This window comes from Rhinopithecus bieti, unplaced genomic scaffold, assembly GCF_001698545.2.
Source record: "Rhinopithecus bieti isolate Rb0 unplaced genomic scaffold, ASM169854v2 scaffold_20170, whole genome shotgun sequence".
Lineage (NCBI taxonomy): Eukaryota > Metazoa > Chordata > Mammalia > Primates > Cercopithecidae > Rhinopithecus > Rhinopithecus bieti.
Window position 1 is genome coordinate 1,535,770 of NW_016810097.1, and position 27,124 is coordinate 1,562,893.

The 27,124-nt window shown below is 39.1% G+C and overlaps 1 protein-coding gene across 2 annotated transcripts in view; it reads right to left on the reverse strand.

Moving 5' to 3' along the window:
- The window catches only part of CTNNA1 (catenin alpha 1), a 188,834-nt gene that overhangs the window by 95,664 nt on the left and 66,046 nt on the right, over positions 1-27,124 (reverse strand). For both annotated transcript variants that reach the window (XM_017891297.1, XM_017891296.1), the window contains 2 exons: positions 21,030-21,299; positions 18,155-18,358 (listed from right to left, as the gene is read on the reverse strand). In XM_017891297.1, coding sequence (XP_017746786.1) covers positions 18,155-18,358; positions 21,030-21,299 — 474 coding nt within the window. The remainder of the gene's footprint in view (positions 1-18,154; positions 18,359-21,029; positions 21,300-27,124) is intronic.

Consider the following 27,124-nt stretch of genomic DNA (forward strand, 5'->3'; position numbering starts at 1 on the left):
TGGAGTGCTGGAGGGCAGTGGCGCGATCTCAGCTCACTGCAAGCTCCACCTCCCGGGTTCACGCCATTCTCCTGCCTCAGCCTCCGGAGTAGATGGGACTACAGACGCCCGCCACCGCGCCCGGCTAATTTTTTGTATTTTTAGTAGAGATGGGGTTTCACCGTGGTCTCGATCTCCTGACCTTGTGATCCACCTGCCTCGGCCTCCCAAAGTGCTGGGATTACAAGCGTGAGCCACCGCGCCCGGCCAAAACTTTTAAGTATGTCCCTCACCTACACCAATGCATGCTGCTTCGTACCTACCAACAATTAAATAAAAACAAAGACGAAGCCCGTAAACACATTTTAAAATGTCTTATTTGATACTATCTACATGACAAACAGTAACCACTCTCATTCTATAGCACGTGTCTTTCTTGGGTTTGGAAAAGTAGAACCAAGCTCCAAGTCCAACTTTGCTGAACTTAACGGGGCCTTAAAGAATGTTAGACACTCTCTTCCTCCACCCACATTAAATATACACCCCCGAAAACTGTTGATTCACCGGATTCTCAGCTGCCAAAGAAAGTAGACTAGCTTAGTGTTTGACATTTCCTTTTGGCAGTCATTAGTCCTTAATGTGTCACTGTCTAGAGGCTAAATGGAATAGTTTTATTCATTTCTACTTTAGCAGTTCATTTTCGTGGGCCTAAGAAAATGTATCAAAAGCTAAATCCACCCTAGAAGAAAGTTGCCAATCTAAGATTTTATGATACAAAAATAACAATATGATCAAAACATCTCTTTCCACAAGCCCCAGATTGCTGAAGTCTGATTCAGTCCTGGCTCCTTCTGCCGTAACTTTGTACACAAGAGCAAATTAAAGGGAGAAAAACAAACATTTCAAAGACTTATGACAATGTCAGTGAGCCACCTACTAATAGGGAAAGAAGACTGCTTCTAGCTAGTTATGTTTATTAAATGGTTTTTCATTCCCACCAAGCCAAGAGGTTTGCTATCTCCTGCACACTAATTAATTTTTGACTCTAAATCTTTGTTTTCCCTTAGCCCACTCCCCAGGGCCAATGAATGCCAACCCTTTCTTTCTGTCTTTCTATATCCTATTTACTATAGATAATTCTATACTTGCTCCAGTGCTTTATAATAATAAAATAATAGGTAATTTTTTAAAATCTCCATTGTACTAGCATTATCTAAGCCAGATCTTCTCAATTCTTATTTTCGTCCCCTAAAAAAGAACACCAAAGAAAAGGAAAGAGAAAGACAATAGATTTAGTCAAACAAGGCTCCCTATGTCTTTTAACAACCAACAACCAAAATGGGGAATCTAAAATCATACTGGCCAACAAAACAGTGTTACAGCCACCTAAAATTGTGTTGAGACAAATTCTCAAGTATAGGAAACCTGAAGACAGTAAGCTAACCCCTCCACCAAAAAACACCTGATTACTGCCACTTATTAAATTCAATTCAATCAAAGTCTAGTGAACAATGTAAACATCACTACTAAATTATATAATAGTCAAGCAGATAAGAGACAAAAGGTTTCATACTATACAAGACAGAGCTTGAAAAATATGACTCTGGGGCCAGGTGCGGTGGCTTGTGCCTGTAATCCCAGCACTTGGGCATGCCGAGGCAGGTGGATCGCTTGAGTCCAGGAATTTGAGAACAGCCTGAGCAACATAGCAAAATCCCATCTCTACTTTTATTTTTTTAATTTTAAAATTTTAAATTTTAAAATGCTCTGCTTATGGAGTGGCCATTCTTTATTCCTCTGCTTTCTTAATAAACTTGCTTTCACTTGGGTTAAAAAAAAAAATTAAATGACTCGGGGAAGGGCTAAGTCTTCAAAAAAAAAGCCTGAAGAATTGCACAATGGAATGCCTAGATGAATAGTCACTGATCATTTTTGACCTTCTAAAAAAGTTCTTACTTTTTAATTTAGCCAAGAAAATTCTGCACTGTTCAGTAACTACAGTAGACTCCTTTTGGGGGAATCCAGAAACCCAAATTGAATATAGTGACAAAGGGTTTACTTCGAGGATATATGTACAGAAGAACCCAAGTACAGCAGGGCAACTGGTCTTAGGAGCGGCCATACAGGAAGCCCAGGACATCTCTCTTAGCTGGCTATCCCATTCTCCAATCTCAAATGCCTGACCCATTCTCACCCTCTTTGCTGCCTATCTAATTCATAGCTGCTACTCACCCACAAGTTCACTTTATCAAGACCCCTATGACCCTGGCTCTACTTAATGGCATCATTTCCTTTTTCAGTTTCCATTACTAATTGCATCATTTTCCCATTATTTACCCATACGAATCCCCAAGAGAATCTAATTGGCCTAACAATCAGCATAGGCACCAGCCAGCCTATAAACTGGAGAGTGAGAAGAGGACCGAGTGGGACAAAACAAGGCCTTCCAGCGGTTGCAAAGCATGCAAATGCCCTCCAAAGGGTGTACACATGGCAAGGACTGTGCCCTCAGACGTCTAATATGCTAACACCTACTCAACTAACCATCATGGTGATGACATGTCCTTTTATTAAAAAAAAAAAAAAAAAAATTATTATGAGTTTTTTCTAACATACCCACCAAAAGGATTGAGAAAACTAAATGAACTCCCTCACTTAACCATCATCAAACTTCAAAAATCATCAACTTTCTGCTTTCTTGTTTCATTTATCACCTTTCCACTGGTTTTTCTGCTGGAATGCTTTTAAACAAATCATACATCTCACTTTATAAGGAATTATCTTGTATGTAACTATTCCTCCTACACCAACTTTCATATCTGTTCAAAACTTGAGGGTTAAGGATAATTCACACTTGATCAATACCTTAAATCCAAAAAATACAATTATTGCTGTTTATTAACATAACCCCAAAATTAGTGTAATTCTAGGTTCAGAGTGGTTTTAAGAAAATGGTTAATGTAGCATTGGATAGAAAAACCTAGTTGAAAAGAGTGGTTAGATTTTTAACCTCTACAGTTGGCCAACATGAAAGCCCTGTAGAAAGCAAGTAAGAGGTGGCCAATGGTGTCAGGTGTTTTTTAACTGTCATGATTAGAAATTTTAATTTTAAAATTGGATTTTTATCTGAATGCTACATTTAATATTGCTTTGAAAAAGAAAACTCAAACAAATTTCTTAACCCATTTAGGCCTGGTGTTCCATTATTGGAACGCTAAGCTTGTGGGAGTTATTTATATCCTACTGCTTAAGGTCATTGCCAAGGTCTGATTTTCCACAAAAAAAAATTTGCAACTTCTGGCATAAATGGGTTAAAGCCTTGAGTCTGTTTCCTTAATTGAAAAACTTTAATGGCATAAGAAAAACCAGTTTTGAAAAGGTGAGGGAGGTGAGAGGATCCTTTATCACAACATAAATCACTAAAAAGGATCTATATTAATGGCCAATTTTAGAAAACAAGCAATTTTCCTATATACAGTGGCTTCAGCTATTTTTCACCAAAAATATAGAATCTTCAAAGTAACATAAACAATATGCTCTGCTCCTGGCAACAAGTGTGTTTATTAGCATGAGCTTAAAAGATTACAGTTCAGTATCACTGGTCTTTGTGTGAAATGAAGTCTCATTCTGTTGCCCAGGCTGGAGTGCAGTGGTGCCATCATGGCTCACTGCAGCCTCAACTTCCCGGGCTCAGGCTACCCTCCTACCTCAGCCTCCCGAGTAGCTGGTACTACAGGTGTATGCCACCACACTCGGCTAATTCTTAGTATTATTATAGAGAGAGAGTTTTGCCATGTTGCCCAGGCTGGTATAATTTTTTCTAATAAAATATTTCAGGTCATTTTATACCAGGAAATAGTAAGCAATATTCATACAAACACAAGAGCAAGGGCAAGCCAAAAGACTAATCTTTCCACTCCTAGAAGATGACTTTCATATTTGAATCTATAAAACCAGTAATTCTCTCTCAAAGCAAGGAGAAGTAATTCATGCTAATAAGTTACAGTGTTAAATTGAAAGGACAGTTAGCAAGGAAGCCTTAAAATACAATGCCACACTGTGTTCAACTTGGTAGATTATTATAAACTGCAAACATTAAAGTATCTTCAACTGGGGTTAAAACCAGAGCAGGAGGCCAATCACTTCAAAACATCTGAAAGTAATACTTGTAAGATTATTTACTGACCAGATGTTTATCTGGAAATAAACAAAGGATATATCTTCCGTATGTTTCCAAATTACGACATTACAAAAAGCCCTAATGGCAGTTTGAGAGAATGACCAAACGGAATCAGTTCCCAATATTCCTCTTTAAAACAGGCCAGTCACGGTGACTCAGGTATGTAATCCCAGCATTCTGGGAGGCCAAGGCAGGTGGATCACCTGAGGTCAGGAGTTCAAGACCAGCCTGGTCAACATGGTGAAACCCCATCTCTACTAAAAACACAAAAATTAGTCGGGCATGGTGGCGGGCGCCTGTAATCCCAGCTACTCGGAAGGCTGAGGCAGGAGAATCACCTGAACCCAGCAGGCAGAAGTTCCAGTGAGCCGAGATCATACCATTGCACTCCAGCCCAGGCGACAGAGCGAGACTTCGTCTCAAAAAATCATACATACATACATACATACTGAAATAAAATAAGCAAGCCATTGAGTTGCTGGCAATGACTTCATTAGCAGTCATCAGATATGAACAAAGATTCAACTCAAAATGAATAAAATAATCCACTCTAACAATAAAAACATATTCCACAGACTTGTGCCCTTCTAAGTTGGCATTATGACTGAGAAATATATCAACCAAAGAGGTAACTTTCAACACAGCAGGTCTGAAGTTAGAAAGGAGGAAATTTCCTGTCTCTGATAAGGACAGTTTAGAAACTCAATGCTCATGACAGAACCTGAACTGCCCATCATGAAAAGCATCTGAATGGCATCCCTTTATGTAACTATATTTAATGAGGGGAGGAGAGGGGTTAAAGACAAAATAAATAAATAAATAAACATTATGGCCAGTTTGAAGGCAGACAAACCAAACATACAAACCCAGTTTGTTTAATCCTTAACTGCCATAGTCACAATGAGCTTTTATTTACTACCTTAAGTCCTCTAAGAAACCTAATTTTAAAAAAATTAAAAATGAATGGATAAAAAATATTAGGGTAGAAGGTCATGATTGATAAGCTTTTAGTTTTACATGTTTGTCACATATGAGCATTCTAAATTAAACAGGTGGCCACCCACAACTATCAGTTTGCTACATTTAAACAATCACAGTATTTTTAATATATCAATTTTTTATTATCAACACATGACAACTTTGCCAAAAGTAAAGCCTACTCCTTGGGCCAAAAGAATAACTGAAGAAGGAGAAACTATATTATATTTTCCCTAAAAATACCGATTTGCACATACATTTTATAGTTTTATGTTCACATCAAACATGGCATTGCATACACACACGAGAGGAGAGGGAGAGACCTGTCAGCTGTGATTGTGATTAGATGCTTGAACTACAAAATCACGCAGACTGGAGATGGAGACTGCCACTTTGGCTCTTTGCTAGAGGCAGAGAGCAAGCCATGGAGCAGACACAGAAAGTTGTAAAGCACCTGTCATAGAAGGCATGTCCCTTGGTCCCCACCTATCCAGATCCCTGTTCATCCTATTCTTTGCTACACTTTTATTTTCTGTTCTTTTGTTCCAAGGCATCTTGATATTTTTTAAAAACACCACCCATTATATTCCCATCTTCATGGTTTTTCTTGGTCTTACTTGAGAGATTCTCTGTGCATTTTAACAAGGTCAGTTAGAAGGGCAGCTATTAATGACCCCAATTCCCGCCAAGAAAGCGGCCCTGGGGAGATTACATTACTTGATCAAGCTTTAACAAGTTCTATCCTACGGAAGTATCAGCTTACTGCCCATCATCCATGGCATCACATGTGAAGAGCACCACCAGGAGTATCTCTGGACTGAAAAATCAGAAGCCTTAGTTCCAGTTCTAACTGTTCAAACATGGGTGTGACACCATGACCTAACACTGCACTAGTTTCAGACTCAGCTTTGAAAACACTAGTTGAGTTTTGGTTCTGGCTAAACATAATAAATATATTCCACTCCGTCTGTCCCACTGAATGTAACTAAAATTCCTGAGCAGAACACATAGAGTGGCAATCCAAAAATTGAAGTAAAGAACAGTCGAATCTACAACTAAAGTTGGACACTGCAACACTCTTCTCTCAGTAATTCTTAGAATAATTAGATCTTTCCCCAACCAAAAAAACAGCAAGCTATAGAACAATGCCATCAACCAACTAGATCTAAGTGACAGTTTCACTCCACCCAACAATAACAGAACACAGGCCAGGTGCAGTGGCTCATGCCTGTAACCCCAGCACTTTGGGAGGCCAAGGAGGGCGGGTCACCTGAGGTCAGGAGTTCGAGACCAGCCTGGTCAACACGGTGAAACCCCATCTCTACTAAAAATAAACAAATTAGCCGGGCGTGATGGTGGGCGCCTGTAATCCCAGCTACTCGGGAGGCTGAGGCAGGAGAAATCACTTGAGCTGAGATCGCGCCACTACAATTCCAGCCTGAGTGACAGAGCAAGACTCCGTCTCAAAAAAAAAAAAAAAAAAAAGCAGAATACGTATCATTTGTCAAGTGCAAACAGAATATTCACAAAGGTAGCACTGGGTCATTAAAACAAGGCTCAATGAACAAATTTTTTAAAAAACTGAAAGCATGAAAAGTTTATGTTCTCTGACCATATGGAATTAGAATTAAACTAGAAATCAGTAACAGAAACATAGCAAGAAAATCTCCAAATACTTGGAAATTACACAACATACTTCTAAATAAGCCATTGATCAAAGAAGAAGACTCAAGGAAAATTTTAAAATATCTTGAACTGAACAAAAATGAAAATACAGGCTGGGCACAGTGGCTCATGCCTCTAATCCAGCACTTTGGGAGGTCGAGGTGGGAGGTTCATTTGAACTCAAGAGTTCAAGACCAGCCTGGGTAACATGATGAGACCCGATCTCCTAAAAAACAAACACACAACAAAAAAGAACAACAAAAATAATTTTAAAATGAAAATACAACGTATCAGAATTTATTGGATGCAGACAAAGCAGGGCTTAGATTAGGGAAATCTATACCACTATATCTTTACATAAAGAAGAAAGGTCTCAAGTCAACAACCTAAGTTCTCACCTCAAGAAACTAGTAAAGACAGAATAAAATAAACTCAAAATAAGCAGACAGAGAAAAAAATTAAAAAGCAGAAACAGATGAAATTGGAAGTATTAGAGGAAAAAAATTAATGAAACTCAAAGCTGGATTTTTCTAAAGATCACTAGAATTGATAAACTTCTGGTCAGACTGACAAAGAAAGAAAAAAATAAAACAAATTATCAACAATAGTTATGAAACAGAGAATATTGCTACAGATGCTAAACATTAAAAGGATAGTAAGAGATTGCAACAAACATCTCCATGCATACAAAATCAATTAAGTGGATAAAATGAACTAATTCATTGAAAGCCACAATCTTCCAAAATTTACCCAAGAAGCAATACATAACATAGTTTTATATCTACTGAAGAAACTGAATTTATAATTTAAAGCCTTCAGAAAAATTAACTGGTTGGGCTGGGCGCCATGGCTCATGCCTGTAATCCCAAAACTTTGGGAGGCCGAGGTGGGTAGAACATTTGACATCAGGACTTTGAGACCAGCCTGGCCAACATGGTGAAATTCCATCTCTACTAAAAATACAAAACTTAGCCAGACATGGCGGTGCACACCTGCAGTCCCAGCTACTAGGGAGCTGATTGAAATAGATTAAAAATTGGCAAGTTTCTATAAAGGACCAAACAGCAAATATTTTAGGCCCTGGGGCCATGCGGTCTCTTTAGAAACTACTTGGCCAGGCATGGTGGCTCACACCTGTAATTCCAGCACTTTGGGAGGCTGGGGTAGGCAGACTGCTTGAGCCCAGGAGTTTTAGACAAGCCTTGGAAAAATGGCAAGACCTCATATACAAAAAATTAGGCATGCTGGTGCACACCTGTAGTCCCAGTTACTGGGGAGGGTGAGGTGGCAGAATCACCTGAGCCTGGGAAGTCAAGGCTGCAGTGGGCTGTGATTGCACCACTTGCAGTCCCAGCCTGGGGGGCAGAATAAGACCCTGTCTCAAAACAAACAAACAAAACCAAAAAGAGAAGAAGAGGGAGCGCAGAAGAAGGGGAGGAGGAGGGGAGGAGGGGAGGAGGAGGAAGAGGAGGAAAGAAGAAGGAAGAAAAGAAGGAGCAGGAGAAGGAAGAAACAAAATGGGTATGGCTGTGTTCCAGTAAAACTTTATTTATAAAAATAAGTGGTAGGCTAGACTTGACCTGAGAACTGTAATTTGCCAACCCCTAGACCACATGATAACGAATGTCACTTCCAAATTCTACCTTCACAATTTTATACTTCCAAGGTCAAAAATCACTTTGATATACACTGTAAGAAAAGAATGAAGCAAATGCTATCACAGAGAGATAAAAATTGAGTCTCACTTCAAGACTTGATAGAAATGTATACTATAATTTTTTTAAAAACCAAACTAACCACTTTAGCCAAACTAGTCCTGAATTAACCATTACCTCGAAAGGACGAATCAACATACTAAATGTGTGAAAAACCACCAAAGTTCCCTATTAACAGTGCTTTGGAAATGAACACGGTGTATGACTATAAATAAAACCTAAAAATCTAAGACACACAAATCTAAGGGTCTAAGTTTTTTAAACTTTGTGACATTAGCAACATAAAAAACGTATTTTTTAAATGTGGGGAAAAAATATCAAAGAAAATTCATAGTGCCCATCGCCCCACCAGCTAGAGATAATTACTAATAATCTGATATATTTAGAGGTTATTACCTGTTAATCCAGAAATACCATGTTAGGTATGAAGTCTTTTCAACCCTGCTTGATGGCTAAAGAGCACAAAGTGATATAAAGGACAGTCTAACAGCAACCCTGAGGAGGCTAAACTCCTATCCATCTGCTGCCTGACACTGGACAGGCTTACATGCCTGCTCCATCATCCTGATTTCAAAAGCCCACTCCACTACTGCTCCATCAGGCCAGCACCACTTCAACAAATACATGAACATGCATCTTTCTGGTATTAAAGATTAAGAACTTGCCTGCTAAATACTGCAATTAGCAATGCCAGGATAGCTTATACACAGGAAGTACTTACTTCAAACCTGTTTGAAAGCAACACAAATATAACTGGGGTAAGACGTCTTCCTCAGAGTTACGAAGATCTTTTAAACTCCTTATCTTGAACCATAAGAAAATCACACATTAATTTTTGACAAACAGGGTTTTCAAATTAAATAAATGCTGCTCTACAACATGGATGAACTTGGAGGACATTATTACTAACTGAAATAAATCAGACACAGAGAGAAAACTATTGTATGATTTTTACATGTTCTCTAATACATAAAAACAAGAGAGTAGAAAGGTGGGTTACCAAATGGTGAGAGTAGGGGACACTTAGGTCAAGGTGTACAAAGTTGCAGTTATGCAGGATGAATAAATCTAGAGCTCTTGGCCAGCCATGGTGGCTCACACTTGTAATCCCAACACTTTGGGAGGCCAAGGCGGGTGGATCACTTGAGGCCAGCTGTTCGAGACCAGTCTGGCCATCTCTACCAAAAATAGAAAAATTAGCTAGGCTTGGTAACACAAGCCTCTAATCCCAGCTATTATGTTTGGGAGGCTGGGGCACGAGAATCACTTGAACCAGGGAAGCAGGGGCTGCAGTGAGCTGTGATCGTACCATGCACTCCAGCCTGGGTAACAAAGCAAAAAATATATATATATTAAAAACTCTAGAGCTCTAATCTACAGCATGAAGCCTATAATCAATAGCATTGTATTGTACTTGGAAAACTTACTGAGAGAGTAGATTTTAGGCCCTCTTACCACCCACACACAAGGTAACTCTTAAGATGACAGATATGTTAAATGGCTCAACTGTAGTAATCTTTAACTATGTATATCTACATATCACATTGTATACCTTAAACATATACAGTAAAATTTATTAAACAAAAAATAAAAATAAATGCTGCTGTCAAAAAAGCAAGGCCTACACAGGCTCAAATTTTGCATTCAATGCATCATCTACTTATATAAACTCTCCCAAACCCTGTTTATTAGGCAGCTCACAGAAAAGCTTACACTGACAATTCAATAAAATAATCTTCAAATGCCTCTACAGAACTATGGACTACTAATTTAGGTAAGCATCTCTTGCAGAAAGAAAACCCAAGAGTTCAAAGAAAGATGGAAATCATACCATAACTGTATAACAAAACTCAGCCTCTGTACCTGCAAACCACAGGGCCCATTTAAACATCTACAGCACTCAAGTACCACCAGTTTAGTATGGAAAGATACTCTAAAAAGCTCTTTTGCTCCACGTCAGGCCTCTGAGCCCAAGCTAAGCCATCCTATCCCCTGTGACATGCACGTTTACATCCCGATGGCCAGAAGCAACTGAAGATCCACAAAAGAAGTGAAAATAGCCAGTTCCTGCTTTGATTGATGACATTCCACCGTGATTTGTTCCTGCCCCACCCTAACTGATAAACTGACTTTGTGACAATACACCCTCCCCACCCTTGAGAAGGTATTTTGTAATATCCTCCGCCGCCCTTAAGAAGGTACTTTGTAATATTCTCTCCCCCTCCCGGCACCCCCCCTTTAGAAGGTACTTTGTAATATTCTCCCCACCCTTGAGAATGTACTTTGTAAGATCTACCCCCTGCCCACAAAAAACTGCTCCTAACTCCACTGCCTATCCCAGACCTGTAAGAACGAATGATAATCCCACCACCCTTCGGTGACTCTTTTCGTACTCAGCCTGCCTGCACCCAGGTGATTAAAAACCTTTATTGCTCACACAAAGCCTGTTTGATGGTCTCTTCACACGGACGTACGTGACACTCCACTCACTTCAAGCAGCTATCCCAGACCTGGATCTATTTTATTTAGTCTAGGATATCCACTTTTAGAAATTTAATATTGAAATTTAGATTCTAGTATTTATTTTAGTTCTGGGGGTATTTAATCTTAATGGAAAACTCTGCCACCATTAAGATGTTATAAAATAATATTTGTGAACTTGGGACGATGTACAATGGTGAAAGTATTAAGAGCTCAGACTTTCAGGTCAGATAGATCTGAGTTCAAACTGCACCTGTATGTATATGTACTTTTAAGCAATTATCAACTTAATAGGGTTATTATGGGGATAAAATGTCTCAGCACAATGGCTGGCATATGGTAAGCAGTATAAAAGTATGGACAATCATTACTAACAGCATTTTTAAAAAGAGGAGAAGGTAAGAAAAGAACAGATATAAGTGTACATATACACATATCCACAATTAAGTCTGGAATGTTATACACAAAAATGAGTGGTGGGATTACGGACAGTATAATAATGAACTTTTAATATATAAAATATATAATGTATATATACATTATATAATGTAATATATACACATGTATAATATATACAATATATAATGAACTTTTACAATCAGGAAAAAATTAAGCTACTCTAATTTTGAAGAGAAGAAAGTGCAGTCACAACATAATGCATTAACAAGTTCTTCAGAGTTCTTCTAAAGCGCTGGATNTTACGGACAGTATAATAATGAACTTTTAATATATAAAATATATAATGTATATATACATTATATAATGTAATATATACACATGTATAATATATACAATATATAATGAACTTTTACAATCAGGAAAAAATTAAGCTACTCTAATTTTGAAGAGAAGAAAGTGCAGTCACAACATAATGCAGTAACAAGTTCTTCAGAGTCCTTCAAAAGCTCTGGCTATGCTAGAGAGATTCCAGGAAGGCATTTGCAAAACTGACAAAGGATTAGCATCCTAAATTGAGTGCTTCACTTCACTACAATAACAATTTATCTTTTCAAAAGATCTTTCAAAATGAACATTAGCTGCATACCATTCATTCATTTCACATCAAACTTACCCAAATTGAATTAAAATTTTATACTTGATATATTAACATAATCACATGCCTCAAATATATGTCCAGTTCAACCAAAGTATGTCCAGTTATTGCATTCTTCTTTTGGGATCCTACAACCACTATGCCCAACGTTTTCAGGCAAGAACAAAGATAAAATGTATCTTTAAGGAACATTATCCTTACAAGGTCCTAAATTGAACCAATTTTCTTCTGTCTAAAACTACAGTTTTAAGTATTAAAAGAATACAAGCTACAACAGCTACTATGCATGGACTACCACGCCATTCTGGACATTCAATGAAGTTGATCCTAACCTCTTATCTACTCACTTTGGCTGGCTGGTTACTTATTGGTTAGAACTATCCAACAGAGATACAATGCAAGCCAGAAATAAACCACCCACATAATTTTTATAACACATATGTAAGTTATAGATACATATATAATCAATGTAAATATGATTTTTCTAGTAGCCATAAGTGAAAAGAAACAGGTAAAAATAAAGTTTAATAACAGATTTTATTTAAGCCAATATATCTAAAATAATATCAATGAGATAATTTACATTCTTTTTTCTATACTAACTCTGAAATCTGGTGCGTACTTAACAGCAAACTTCAATTTAGACTTGTCACATTTCAAGTGCTCAATAGCCACATATGGCGAGTGGCTACCACACTGAATAGCGGAGGGCTAGAACTACTTAAGCCCATGGCATGTGTTTGTTCTTACCAATTATAAGCCCTAACACCAGTCAGTCAAACATGACCATGACCTGCTGGGCAAGACTGTGCTGGTCAAAACCAAATGGAGTTCATTTCAAAGACTGAGGGGTCCTTTATGTTTCAGACATTGTGTTAAGTATTTTCAGATTTGGAGGTTTTGGGGAAGGGGTAGGTTTTGCTTATTTGTTTATTGAGGAGTCAGGGTTGAAGGGGGGTATGGTAACAGAGACAAGTTTGTTTCCAATAAATTCTACTATTGGAAAAATACATGCCTTAAAAAAGCGAGAAAGGAACATATTAACAGTCAGCATATCCCTCAGCAGAATGAAAGGCATGAAATAAAGAAGTCAGCTGTATAAAGCATAGGGCCCTTCGGAAGGCTTTTTCAGTAGCACTGAAATCATTCAGAGAACATTAAAACACACAACTGGGCAACCAAGTCAGCTATGTATTTGAAAAACAGAAATTTTAACCCATTAACCAGACAGCAGACTTTTTTAACCCATTAACTTAATAGTACGAAACCTAGTTCTACGGATATTTCACGTTTACAGGCAGCAAACACTGAGAGAGTTAAAACTGTTTTTTCATGCTCTGCATAGAAGAAGAAAAAAACAGAAAACATATATCCCTAAATGCTAATAAGTAGTGGTGGTTCAGTAGTGTAATGCACATGCCTGACTTTCAATCATGAAAAAAATAAAATGGTAATAACTTTTTCAAATTTAATTACATTTCATTTTAATTTCAATCCATTCACTTTTAAACCTTTTAAGATTATGACATCCATCCAAAGCTGTTTTTCTCTCTCACAGGCAAAGCAACTTTAGGCTGACAGAGCCAAAACAAATTAAACTTAACCACAATAACCACATTTCATTTCGAGGAAACCTGGAAGTCATCTCTGAAACTACAAGGATACCCTGAAGGGTCGCAAAACCTCCCCTGTCATGGGTCTGTGATATTTCCCTAATGTTAAGAAAGTAGAGATCAAATGCATTACTTTCATATCAATATTTCCTTAGAGCCCATACAGTAAGTTAGCTGTAGAGCCAAGACTACCTACCAACTCTTCATCAAACCACTATGCAAGCAACAACATTAATGCTGCTAGTCTCCTGACCCTTGGAAACTTTAAAAGGGAATTTGGCCCTCAGCTGATGAATTAAACTCTGCTCTAAGGTATCACTTTCACTTAATTGCTTATTTCAGAGTATTTGGTTTAATTTTTTCAACAAATGTCATCTGTATACTGAAAGATCTACAGGAAGTAGAAATAAACCACCACAGCCTCCTCCTTCATCCCCTGTAGAATGTAAGGCCCATAAGAGTAAGGGTCTTTGGTTTTTTCCCCCACACTATTACATCCTTAGCAGCATGAAAATCCAAAATTATTCATTTTATTCATTCCTCCAAACCAGCATGAGTTCATTAAGCAAGCATTTACTGAGTACCTCTTGCATTATACTAGACCATGAATGAATATTTTTAAGGAGTTGTCATGTTCCAAAGGCTTAAAACCTAGTTGCAGAATAAAATGGATAAAGGAAATGCAATTAAACAATTCAAAGGAGTATACAATAAGGCACAAAACGTCAAGCACCAAAGAAACAATGTAAGGTGATGTAGTTTGAAATGGCCTTCAGCAAAGAGATGAAAAACAAATGTGGGGCCTGAAGGAAGAGTAGATCAGGTTTACATAGGTAGGAAGGGAATTTCCAGAACATAATGAACAATGCCCTACTACTAAAGACAGGAGCTCAGCCTGGCCTGGGCAGGAAGAACATAGTGGAAAATGGAGAAAGTGAGGAGACACTGAAGTAAGATAATGGCAGTGGGGGCAGAAAGGGACAAACAGAATAAACTACCAGAGCAATTTTTCCACCTTAGTTGCACACTGGAATCAACTGGGAAGTGTTTTAAAACAACTGACACCTGGATCTTGACCCAGAGATTCCGACTTAATTGGTCTGGGGTACACCTGAAACATCAGGATTTTTAAGTTGCCCAAGGACTGTAATGTGCATCCGAAGAATCACTGCCTCAGAGAAAAAGCCAGTGGAACCTGGTAACAAGCAACACAAAATTTAAGAAAGAAGACGCTTTAAGAATGTGTGTCTATAAAATTACTAACAACATGACAGAATCCAAGCAATAGAAAAAGTGAGTATTATGTGAGCCTTTCTGGACTTTACAACAATGTTTACAAAGTTTCAGGTAGTAAACAAGTTTTAATTAACATAGGTGATTTCAATTATCCACATAACATAATTTGTCTAATATTTTTCAACAGAAATGAAATGAACCATTTTTTAAAAATCAAGGTAGAAGTCAACCAAAAGATTACAAAATAAATCTTCTAGAAAGCCTCCTGGATTTCCCAGATAGAAATAACCTCAACCTCCTTGCAATTTCCACAGCATTTTGGCTGTACCTATGATGACACTACTATGAAACCCCACATAGAAACTTTGTTCCAGAAGGGAGGGATCAGAGCCTCATTCCTCCTCTTACATTGTGCCCAATACACTGCTTTGCACGTGACACATACTCAGAATGAACTGAGTGACAGGCAGACATTGCTGGTTATATTCTGAAACTCACTAGAGGGTCTAAATGCTTTTGAATGCTTCATAAATAAGCAAAAATCTATCCCCAGTTGCTTCTGCTTCTTCCAGACCCTTTTATCATTCTAAGCTTTCTTCAAGTGTGCTCCACTGCCCTCCCCGTTTATCCTCACTCCAACACTTTTTGACAGCACCAAGCCTGTTCACTGTTACGCGAATCAATAAAAGGAAACTAAAGATTTTTACCTTTAGGAGAAACATACCCAGAGACCATCACCTAAAATACATTTCTAAGTCTCAAGAAGATTTCTTTCTTTTGTGTTTTTTTGTTTTTGAAATGGAGTCTTGCTCTGTTGCTCAGACTGGAGTGCAGTGGCGCGATCTCGGCTCACTGCAAGCTTCGCCTCCCAGGTTCACACCATTCTCCTGCCTCAGCCTCTGGAGCAGCTGGGACTACAGGCACCCACCACCACGCCTGGATCATTTTTTGTATTTTTAGTAGAGACAGGGTTTCACCGTGTTAGGCAGGATGGTCTCGATCTCCTGACCTCGTGCTCCATCCGCCTCGGCCAAAGTGCCGGGATTACAGGTAATTTTTCTGTATTTTTGGTAGAGACAGGGTTTCACCATGTTAGCCAGGATGGTCTCGATCTCCTGACCTTGTGATCCGCCTGCCTTGGCCTCCCAAAGTGCTGGGATTACAGGCGTGAGCCTCCGTGCCCGGCCAAGATTCATTTCAAGATCCCTACCATAATACTCAAATTTCAGCCTCACATCACACATTGTTCCAGTTTTCATTTAAGAATGCTATTGCAGCCTCCAAGTCTTCAGTATAAATTAGTGCTTCCCAGCTTTTATTACATTGATGGCATGAATAGAGAGTACTGTTTGTATGGCACTCTAGGTTTTGAAACCTCAAGGTTACTCATGACCAGGGGTGATTGGCCCAAGAATGTGACCAACCTCAAGACTCAAGGGATATCTTATAGACTGATTAGGAGGCTCTAGAATGGAGCAATCGGAACAAATTTATCACATACTCCTTCCCACCAAAGTCTGTTTTTGAAGTGATTTTCTAATCATAACTACATCAGACACTTTTACACCATTTCCAGCACTACACTGATAGCAGATGACTGATCCACTTACCATGGGTTTTTGTTCCCTTGTTTAAGACTGCAACACTGTGAGCCATTCTGCAACATATCCATTTTTTAAAATATTTTCTAATGTTCAATCTTAGCTATGGATTCTTAAATGTGTCCCACATTTTCACTGTGACTTAAAAACCACTTTTTCCATTTGACTTAACAAAACATCTAATCTCATTTTTCTGAAGTAGACTGCCTATAATCAAAATATGGCTTTTTTTTTTTTTTTTTTTTTTGAGAAACTCTCGCTCTGTCACCCAGCCTAGAACACAGTGGCGCGATTGTGGTTCACTGCAGCCACAACCTCCCAGGCGTAAGAGATTCTCCTGCCTCAGCCTCCCAAGTAGCTGGGACCAGGCATGTGCCACCATGCCCAGTTAACTTTTGTATTTTTTTGTGGAGATGGGATTTCACCATGTTTCCCAAGATGGTCTCAAACTCTTGGGCTCACGCAATCCACCCACCTCAGCCTCCCAAAGCACTGGGACTACAGGCTTGAACCACCATGCCCAGGGGGCAATGGCTTTAAAAAATTCAGTATGCATCACTAATTTCACAATATGGTAGAAACAAGATAAACAGAGGAAGGCATTCATCTTCACCCTAGGAATTCCACCATGACTTACCATCACCCATTAACTTTTACAGGCCTGTAAGTGAACAGACAAGGTGATGGCAAATGAACAAATGAGAAAGGACCAAGATTTTTTTTTAAGTGTTAAACAGGCAAAAAACACTAGTGATGACAACTAATTTTTATTGTCCTTCTTCCCCTTAAAAGTATTTCATATAATTTTTCCTTAATTTATTGCTAATTAGCCACAGTAAGATATTGGGTCCAAAGTCTAAATGACAGGAACCCTAAGCTAGCATTAAATAACCAGAATAGAAGAAGTATAAGGGAAGGAAAAAAAGAAAGACATACAGCAATAGAGAAAATCGACAAATACAGAATTTTCTATGGCCTTAAAAAAAAAAAAAAAAGTCAGGTATCAAATTTCATAGTCTGGGTTTTACGCACAAACCTTAAAATTCAAAACACTATCCAGAGTTTGCTTCATGTAACTCTTCTTGGCAATTATCTACTCTTACGACATTTAATACGGTTCATGAAAAAACTTTCATAAACTATAAATACTGAAGAGGTAGGTTTGCAACATTCCCTTTTGCCCAAAATTAGACAGCCACCTACTTGGGATAATGAAAGTTTAGTGGTATAGAAGGTCATTATTCTTTGGAGAGGCATGCTAAAATACTAGAGGTGAAGCATCACAATGTCTACCACTTTCTTCCAAAGGTTTCAGGGGAAAAAAGGATGTTTATGTATATACACATATATACATATACATTTATATACACACATACCTATACATGTATCTACATGTTAACTGATGAATACAGATAAATTTCCTAGGTATTCACTGTATGATTTTTGTAAGTTTAAAATTTCTCAATAAGCTGGAGAGAGGAAAGAACCACTTGTTGATTCCATCCATTCCTTAAAAAATCTGACCCACCCCCAAAAATCAAGGAGTCAAGGATATATTTGGTATTTATAGTGAAAACATCTCAGATCCAACATGTTATAGAAAACTCTTCATCCATAAATATCTTACTTCAAAAAAAAGCTGTCAAACTCACATTGCCCATGTACTCCGAAAGCAGGTCCTGCAGGGCCTGGCGGACAGCATTACACTCTGCCACAATTCGCTCACGACGGTCATCACGCGTGCAGGACGAGTCGGCCATCAAGGCAGCCCCACTAATGATGCTTTCCAGGCGCTCCTCCAAGGAAGGCCTAAAGCGCTCCTCGCTGAAGCTCAAGGGGTCCACAATGATTTGTTTCTGCAGAGAAAGCATTACCGAATGTTAGCATTCATCTCTGTTCCCTTCTTTATTCAAGGTGTGAAAAGTGATATTAGTAATATCAAGATTTAACACAAAAATTCTGACATCTAAAAGAAAGTTATACTTCTTAACAGATAAGGGGCTGTCCCACAGAAGTTAGCCTACTGCTGATCACTCCTCAAAGAAAGCACTGGAAGTAATGCTATGCAGACAAACAGGGCATGATAAGGTATGATACCACAAATACAAATGTATCACACTCACACAACTTATTCTGAACATCTAAAGGTAAACTTACATAAGACGAGTGATTCAAATCATCAGATGAGAATTACAAGGAAAATAAAAGTTACCTCTTACTTGCAGAATATAAAACTGCCATGTGATATTTAGAACTGTTGCACCACAAAAAAATTAAAAAATAAAAGCAAAACAGGCCAGGTGTGGAGGATTGTTTGAGGCCAGTTCAACACCAGCCTAGGCAATGAGGCAAGACCCTGTCTCTACAAAAAAATAAAGTAAGTTGGGCATGGTGGCACATGCCTATAGTCCCAGCTACTTAGGAGGATCACTTGAACCCAGGAGCTCAAGGCTGCAGTGAGCTACGATTGTGCCACTGCACTCCAGCCTAGGTAACAGAGCAAGACTTTGTCTCTTAAAGTATGTACGCATGCGCGCGTGCGCACACGCACACACACAGACTGATTTCTAACCTTAAAGTTTCAGAAAGAAATGCATTTATAACGAATTTCCATCTATTTGCCTCATCTTACACATCTAATCAAGTTTTCTAAATAATTCAGTCTCAAATTTATCCTGTTACGTCTAAATTAGAGACTTTCTTTCCTCAAAGACCTCTAGTATTCTGTAACAGATGATAGCAATCCTCCCAAAAAGCTATGCTGTGAGGAAGAACTGCTCCAACAAGAATAAATCCTTTTTCTGTCTCCCCTTCCTGCCCGACTCCACCTACATCCAGTTTTTCTAGTGCTTAGTGAGGTCTGGTCACAAGTAAGCTACAGGTACAAGGTGACACATCGGCATCCTCAAGACAGCAGCTACTGGCCTCCCTCCAATTCCTCCACTTGATATAATTTATCCTCACACTGATAAATGTCTGTGCAAATATTATGGCTTTAATTTTTCTTTACAGAGACTATGTCCTTATTGATTTCAACTTAAATGCCAACTTTTTTCTACCAAAACCTTGCCCTTTTCTAATAAGTATACATTTCTTCCTTCCCTTCCAAAGAACCCTCAATTTTCAAACTGAACGTGCAATACCTTCAGTTCATTTATTAACCTACATTTTAGCTGATCATTTTTTGTAAGATTAGGTTATTACAGGATTCCTCTGGTCAAAATTGAATACAAAATGCTTTCTGGCCAACAAAAATGAGAAATGAAGGGTACAGAATTTTAACAGAGTAACAGAGCCTCAACAGGCCTGAGATCATTTAGCACAAACCCTCATTTTACAATGTTTAAATGTCCCTGAGAAGTTAAGCAGTTTCTGGTAGATACTACTCAACTTAGGGCAAAATGTGCTAATACCTTGAAAGATACCTAATACCGCCAAATTTTGAAGGGAGGAAAAACAACATTGCTAGTAAATTTTAACACGCACCATAAGAGTTTGCTGTAAAATAATGTTTAAAGCTCCATGGTAAAAACTGAGTTCTAACACCATGATCTTTAGACTTAACACTGCCTTCTTGCTTTATGAAAAGTCTTAAATCAGCCATGCATATCAACAAGGATCAACTACCTAAGCGAAAGTAAAGTGGCAAAAGAAAGAAAACGTAAAGGCAAGGAAAACTTAAAACAAAATGCACTCCATTGTATTTTTTTATTCTATATTTTCATAGCATCCTTACTTTATGAAATGGATCCTGCGTCACCTGAACACATATTCTGTTAATTTTTTGTTTTTTTAATTTGCCCCAACAGTTACTTTTAAAGCCCAAAAAAACACAAAAAAAAAAAAAAAAAAAAAAACCAACTTATACCTGCTGGCATCTACTGGATGTGGGTAGGAATTAAGAACACATAACCCACCAAAAAGTTAACCCTTAGAGTTGTGTACACAGGACAGACCTAGAGCATCATTTATGAAAAGTAATTATGACATTGTGCTAAGAAAGTATTTTAATCCCAAATTTGCTTCCACATGATTAAATTTCTGTTCATTATTCCAATTTAGTCATTGAAAAGAAGTATATCTAGGCAGACAAGAAAGATTAGAATGATGGTACCTTTGCTGCAGTCACTTATGATGTTTCTTTATCTCCCAATAGGCCAATGAGCCTCTAGGGAGCTGACCCTATGTGTACTTTGTTTCTGTATCTACCATAGCTTCACATCTGCCAGAAGGTCAAAATCTTGGTTGAAATGAACCAAACTTATATCCTCAGTAAAGAATGACCTCATAGGAAACGCAAGCTACATAAAAGAATCCAGAAGTTTAATTCAAAATAAAAATAAAAATAAATGTTTTAGGCCAAGTTAAAATCAAGTAGACTGATGATTCATAATTTCTTTTGACTTAGATTACAGATCTAAGTGGAAATTGAGCTATCATCAGAAGCCTTGATCACTTTTCCCCAGACACCTTTTATCTTTTGGGGGATGGTCAAGAGCTGAAAATTTCCGCCCAAGCATAACTTACATCAAAGTTATTGAGTGCATATGCCAGTTCTCCTCCTCCTCCACCCTGGTGCTGGGAGGCATCGTCTGAGGCAGTGGCCTGGGCTGCATTGGAAATGCCTGTGACCGCCTGCTGCAGCTGCTTGTATATCAAGTCCCTGTTGGCCTTATAGGCTGCGACATCAGGGTGCTGTAGGCATGCCTGGGATGCAGTATAGAGGATCGGAACGTTCTTCTGCAGGATTCCTCTAGCTGCAGCCATCTGATCACGATGGCCAACATCTTTCAATTCCTACAAGAGTAAATAAAACAAGAAATTAGAGACTCTTTATGTGGGCTCTACTCATATAAAAATTTGTCGGTAAATGCTGAAAAGTTAGAATTTCCACTAATTAGACACATTATTTTCATTAACAATCTAGTTGAGAGTCAATCACAAACAAGGCAGTATGGCTTAGTAGGTAAGATTCTGAGCTTTGGAATCACACAGACCTAGATCTGAATCCACCCTGCCCCCACCTCTACTTTCTCCTGGCTATTTTATGACCTTATTTTAAACCCTCGGGGTTACGTTTCCCCTTCTGTCAAAGAAAACCAGTAATAGTACCCTTCTTATCATTCTTTTGAGGATTAAATGGGATAATGTATGTAAAGTACTTAGCACAGAACTAAATAAGGCATTAAATAAAAGACAAAACAAACTAACATCTTGATTACAACTCTATATAGATATATGTACCTATACCAACCAAAAATAGAAAAATCATGAAGAGGTAAATTCAAACAGAGTTAAGACTTATTATGAGGATTTCTTATTAAGTTACACAATTTTATTATAAGAGTTTTGTGAAATTTGGGACAGGATGCCACAGGTATATATGAACTACATAACCAGGTGAGGATATGGCAAGGCCGTAACTCCTCCTCTCCCCCTCATCACCCCAAAGACCACTTTAGGACACAGAACCATACTTTTCTTACACAGTACATTAAACAGTTCACAGGTCACTAGGCCATAAAGTTGAGGCATATGTGCTTCATAGCCCCAATCAATGATTATAATACTCTGTACAGATACAGTCTTAAACTATTTTTTTTTCCATTTCTTCTATCCCATAATTATAATCCATAGTAAGAAGAATTTGAGGTCCTTGGCATCATTTCCATTAATGATGGCATCTACTTGGTAGGCTGAGTAGATATGCTAAGTGACAAAGAAGTGATAAGCAAGATGGGAATGGGAAGTGGGTATTTCTGGTATCCCCCTTTCACTCACATTATTCAGAAGGGGGAAAAAAGGCTTTAGTAAAAGTGGATCACCACCACAGAAGAAGAATACAGGTGTGATAACTCTAAATGATCACCAAATGGTAGCCCAACTCTATTTTACACATTAAAATGTCAACATTGTCATCAACTAAATCCTAAAGTATAAATTTAAACATTTTGAGTATTACATGTGTAAACAGTAAGAGAAAATTGACCAAGTTAGAAAGGACAAAGTCAATTACTCAATTAGCCATCTGACTTAGCTATTTAGTGGTTCATCTTCCCAGATGAGTTCCTAATTAGGCATTAGGGACACCAAACTGGCTTCCTCTTTCTGAAACTTCATCTCAGTATATATTTAGGTTTGCATCTTTATTCAAACCTTGTATAATATGACAGCTTACTTTTCCTCCTAGAATTATTTTCTCGTTTGGAATCTAAATTTGCAAGTAATAGCTCACAGCACTCCAAATGCCCTGTAACACAGTACATTAGGCTAAACATTCAAGAACAGGACCCTGTAGATTTAAAGAATCAGTTATCATTTAAAGACTCAGGCTACAAGGGGCTATGACTAAACATTACACTTAAATAGCTGGTGCACATGTTTTGTGTGGCACTTTCTAAATGTCTTGCCATCACCACAATCTGAGGGGCTCTAAAAGTTTTCTAGGAAGGCATTTGTCTTTAAGCACTTAAACTGTCTACTGTTTTATAAAAATGCTTTGCAATCAGCTGTGGCATTCCTCCTAAGTGTCTACGACCTAGATCAGCATAGCTTCTTATAAAGGTTAGTTACCAAAGAGACTTACGGTCATCTCAAGTTAGTAGGTGCAATAATTACTATTCAACACATGACTTTCCTAAGCCACTGCCTGATATGGTATTACCAACTTCTACTTTTCCGAAGGCTACATTAGGCTAAATATTCAGAAGCAAGACCCTGTGGATTTAGAGACTTGGTAATCATTCCAAGACTTGAGTTAAAACAAGGACCTAGGGTTAACCATTATGCTTACACAGCTGGTGCATATGTTCTGTGTGCCATTTTCTAAATGTCTTGCCCTCATCACACTGTGACAGACTTCTATTTACAAAGTATGAGGGACATATTTTAATCTATGATGAAAATAATGAAATACCATCATTTGTCCTGACTGCTGAAGTGTTCTTTTTTCTCTCTTTAGAACTGCTCTTGACTTAGCACAAATAAATTAGATTTTGTTACATAAAGAAAATGGACACTATCACAGTACAGCACTATTTATTGTAATAAGCATAATGATTAAAAGTATTCTTTTCAACATATATAATGCCAATAAGTAATCCAGATTACTGAGGAAAGTCACCTATTAAGCAACATAATAGATTGCTTATGAAAATAGAGTCACTTGGTCTACTTTAGCTTTCATAATCCCCAACTTTACCAATCCAGTGATGGTTCAAGCAGACTCAGAACAGTCAAATAACTGCTTTCAATGTAATCTGAATGATATCCCACGGATTGACCAAGAAATAGAAATTAATTTCTAAGCAATCTATAACACTGCCTCTAACCAAGAGCTAAAAATTCAAGTGAAAGTTTCCTCTCATTTCTCTCTTAACAATATAAAATTACAGCCATAGATGACTCTTGGATACAAATGGCTACACTTAAAAAAAGGGTCCATGGTCAAACAATCCAACCAGTCCAAATTATTTACAAATAAAACACTGACAATAACATTACTATTCAGTGTCCAACTTTTCAGAAAAAAATAATCACAAAAGGCAAGAATTCATAGACTAGGTAATAAATAAGAAGCATTACATTCTCATCAAATACCTCAATAAGCTCTCTGCACACAGATGGAGGGAATGTAAGCATCAAAGCATTATTACATCACTAGCATGTTGGGAAGCCAGAGTCGACAATGTGAGGCAGAGGTGGTCCTTCTCACAGGACCTAGGGTTGATGCCAACCCATCCTTACTTCTGCCATCACTTTTACACTTACAGTCAAATAACGGCATGGAGCTAATGGAAATTCAACACTTCTAGTCAGCAAATAATATTCCAGCCACACTTAATTAGAAAGTAACTGATTAGCGCCACACTTAGAATCCAATTCCGGTACAGCAAAGTGGTTTAGTCACTCAGTTGTTAAACAAGTATTTATTGAACACCACTATATCCAGGCAATGTTCTAGGCAGTAGTGATTGTAGGAACAATTAAAACACATATCTCTGTCCTCTGCTGACAAACAACCTGGGTTCAAATCCTGGCTCCACCACTTGTTAGATGAGTGACCTTGCGAGATTACATAACCTCTATTAAAATTAATATGCGACCAGTTATAGTATCTATCTCACATTATTTTGTGAAGACTAAATGAGTTTATGTTTACAAAGGGTTTAAAACAGTGACATCAGATGGCCAACTAGTAGCTCCTAGCATTCATCCCCCTCAAAACAACACCCAAAACGACGACTAAACAACTACATTTTAATAAAAATAACTGAAATAGAGCACCAGAGCACATCAGAGGAGTTACAGAAACCCTGGTGACAAACTCAGGCTGGCCACATGGAAAACAGAAGGAAACACCAGGCCTCCACCACCCTATACCCCAACCAGGATCACCTGGGAACCAGGACAAACCTCCCCACTGCGAGGAGATAAGCAAGAGGATCTCAGCAACCCCCATCGACACCCTAAACACATACAGACCTCACCACTGTCCCTGCAGTTCTCATAGGCACTAAGCCCAGCTGAGGGAGCTGCCTAGAGTTCACACTGCTGTGCTCCCTTCCAAGAAGGGGACAACACTGTGACCTGCCTTCTACAGCCCATGCAACTACTGCACTACACCATCTTGGAAATGGAACCATGGCTGGAGTGTTCTCGCTCCTGGTATGAGTCGCCACAGCTTCCCTTCATCCCCAAGGCTAAGTTACCACCAAACTGTCACGACCAATTGGGCAGACATCCCCAAGCTACAAGCAACTGTTATACCCTTACTCATGGGGCCAAGGAGAGAGGAAGCCACTCCATCTACCCCTTTCTCTCCCAGTATTAGCCCATTCTTGCACTGCTATAAAGGACTACCTTTATAGGTTTAACTGGCTCATGGTTCTGAAGGCTGTACAGGAAGCATGGCTGGCAGTGGGTGGTTCAGGAATCTTACTATCATGGCACAGAGCAAAGAGAAAGGCATCATGTTTTACATGGCCAGAGCAGGAGGAAGAGAGCAAAGGGGGAGATTTTAAACAACCAGATCTGTGAGAACTCACTCCCAAGAATAGCAAGGGGAAATCCCCTGCACCCCGCTCTGCAATCCAATCACTTCCTACCATGCCCTCCTGCAACAAAGGGGGTTACAATTAGACATGAGATTTGGGTGGGGACACAAATCCAAACAGTATCACTCCCCTTCCAGGGAAAACAGTACCTTCACCGCTCAGAGGAGTCACCCCACACTAGTGCCCAACCTGAAGCAGTGCCCTGCATCCAAGGAAATGGCACCCAGAGCAGTCACATATCCATATACTTTAGCAGAAGTGCCCTGCATCCCAAGGAATCAGTGCCTGGACTGTCCAGAAAGTTCATGCCCACTAGGCCTGAGCTGAAGCAGCACATTGTCCCCTGGGGAACTGGTGCCCTGAACCAGCTGAGCATCCCAGAGCTGAGCTGCCATAGTACCCTGCATCCAAGGGAGACAAAGCAGTGGCTGAGCAGAGACATTCACCCTACAGGCCAAACAACTCTAGTATTCTGTTTCCCTAAAATTGGATCCCCTAGAGTCTGAACTGCTGAGACACTCCTCTCCTTGCAGAGTAGAGTAATCACTGTGTTGTTCCCTCCCCTCCCCAGAGCCCACACAACAGCTGCGGTCTGCCATTCTGGGATATGTGCTGCTGTTGCACCTGGCTTCACAGAGCCTAGGATACTGCCAAGCTCCACCATCCGGGGGCCTAGAGTCACTACTGCATGGTGCCTCAGCCTCTGGGCTCCAACTTGCCACTGAGCCCTATTGGCTCAGGTTCCCAAATTGTAGCTACATACACCCTGCTCCCTGGGCCCAAACCTCCAGAGCACCCCTTCTTCCCAAGTTGCACCAATGCTGTGCCCTGCCCCCTAGGGGAAGAATCATAACCTCAACCTAGGCCCCTGGTCCAAAGCTACTGGGATACCTCAGATTCACAGATCCTGAATTTATAGGCAACCGACATCCAACTCTGCCAGAGAGAACAAAGCCAGGCACCCAATACATCCCAAGATCCAGGTGCCACAGTAAGTTCACAAAACCCTGAGCCTGGGACCCCAGCCCCACAGCTGCCCCGAGCACTTGTACCTAGAACCCAGTGCCACAGCAGCTGCTTGTACACTGTGTCATACCTGACACAAACAGTGATCCACTCAGCTAAGTCTCCCTACTGTGGGAAAAACAAGAAGAGGAGGACCCCAAAAACCCTTGACACCAAGGACATACATGACTACAACTACCACAAACTTCTACAGCCTAGGCAACTGAGGCACCCAAAGTTACTGCTGACATTGAACACAGGTGAAGAAGCTGCATGAAGACTGTACTGCTGCTCCTACTGGACACACAGTCAACACACACTCCCCAACCAGCACACTAAAATCCAACTGCAAGGGTAAGTCTCTATAAAAGCCATTCAAAAGACTGTAGAAGTGACTGTCTCACCATATGCACGGACGTCAAAACAGGGACACAAGAAACATGAAAAAGCAAGTAAATATGACACCAAGAAAGGAATATAACTATTTAATACTAGAACCCAATGAAACGGAAGTCAATGTGAGCCTAGGAGTTCGGGACCAGCCTGGACAACGTAACAAGA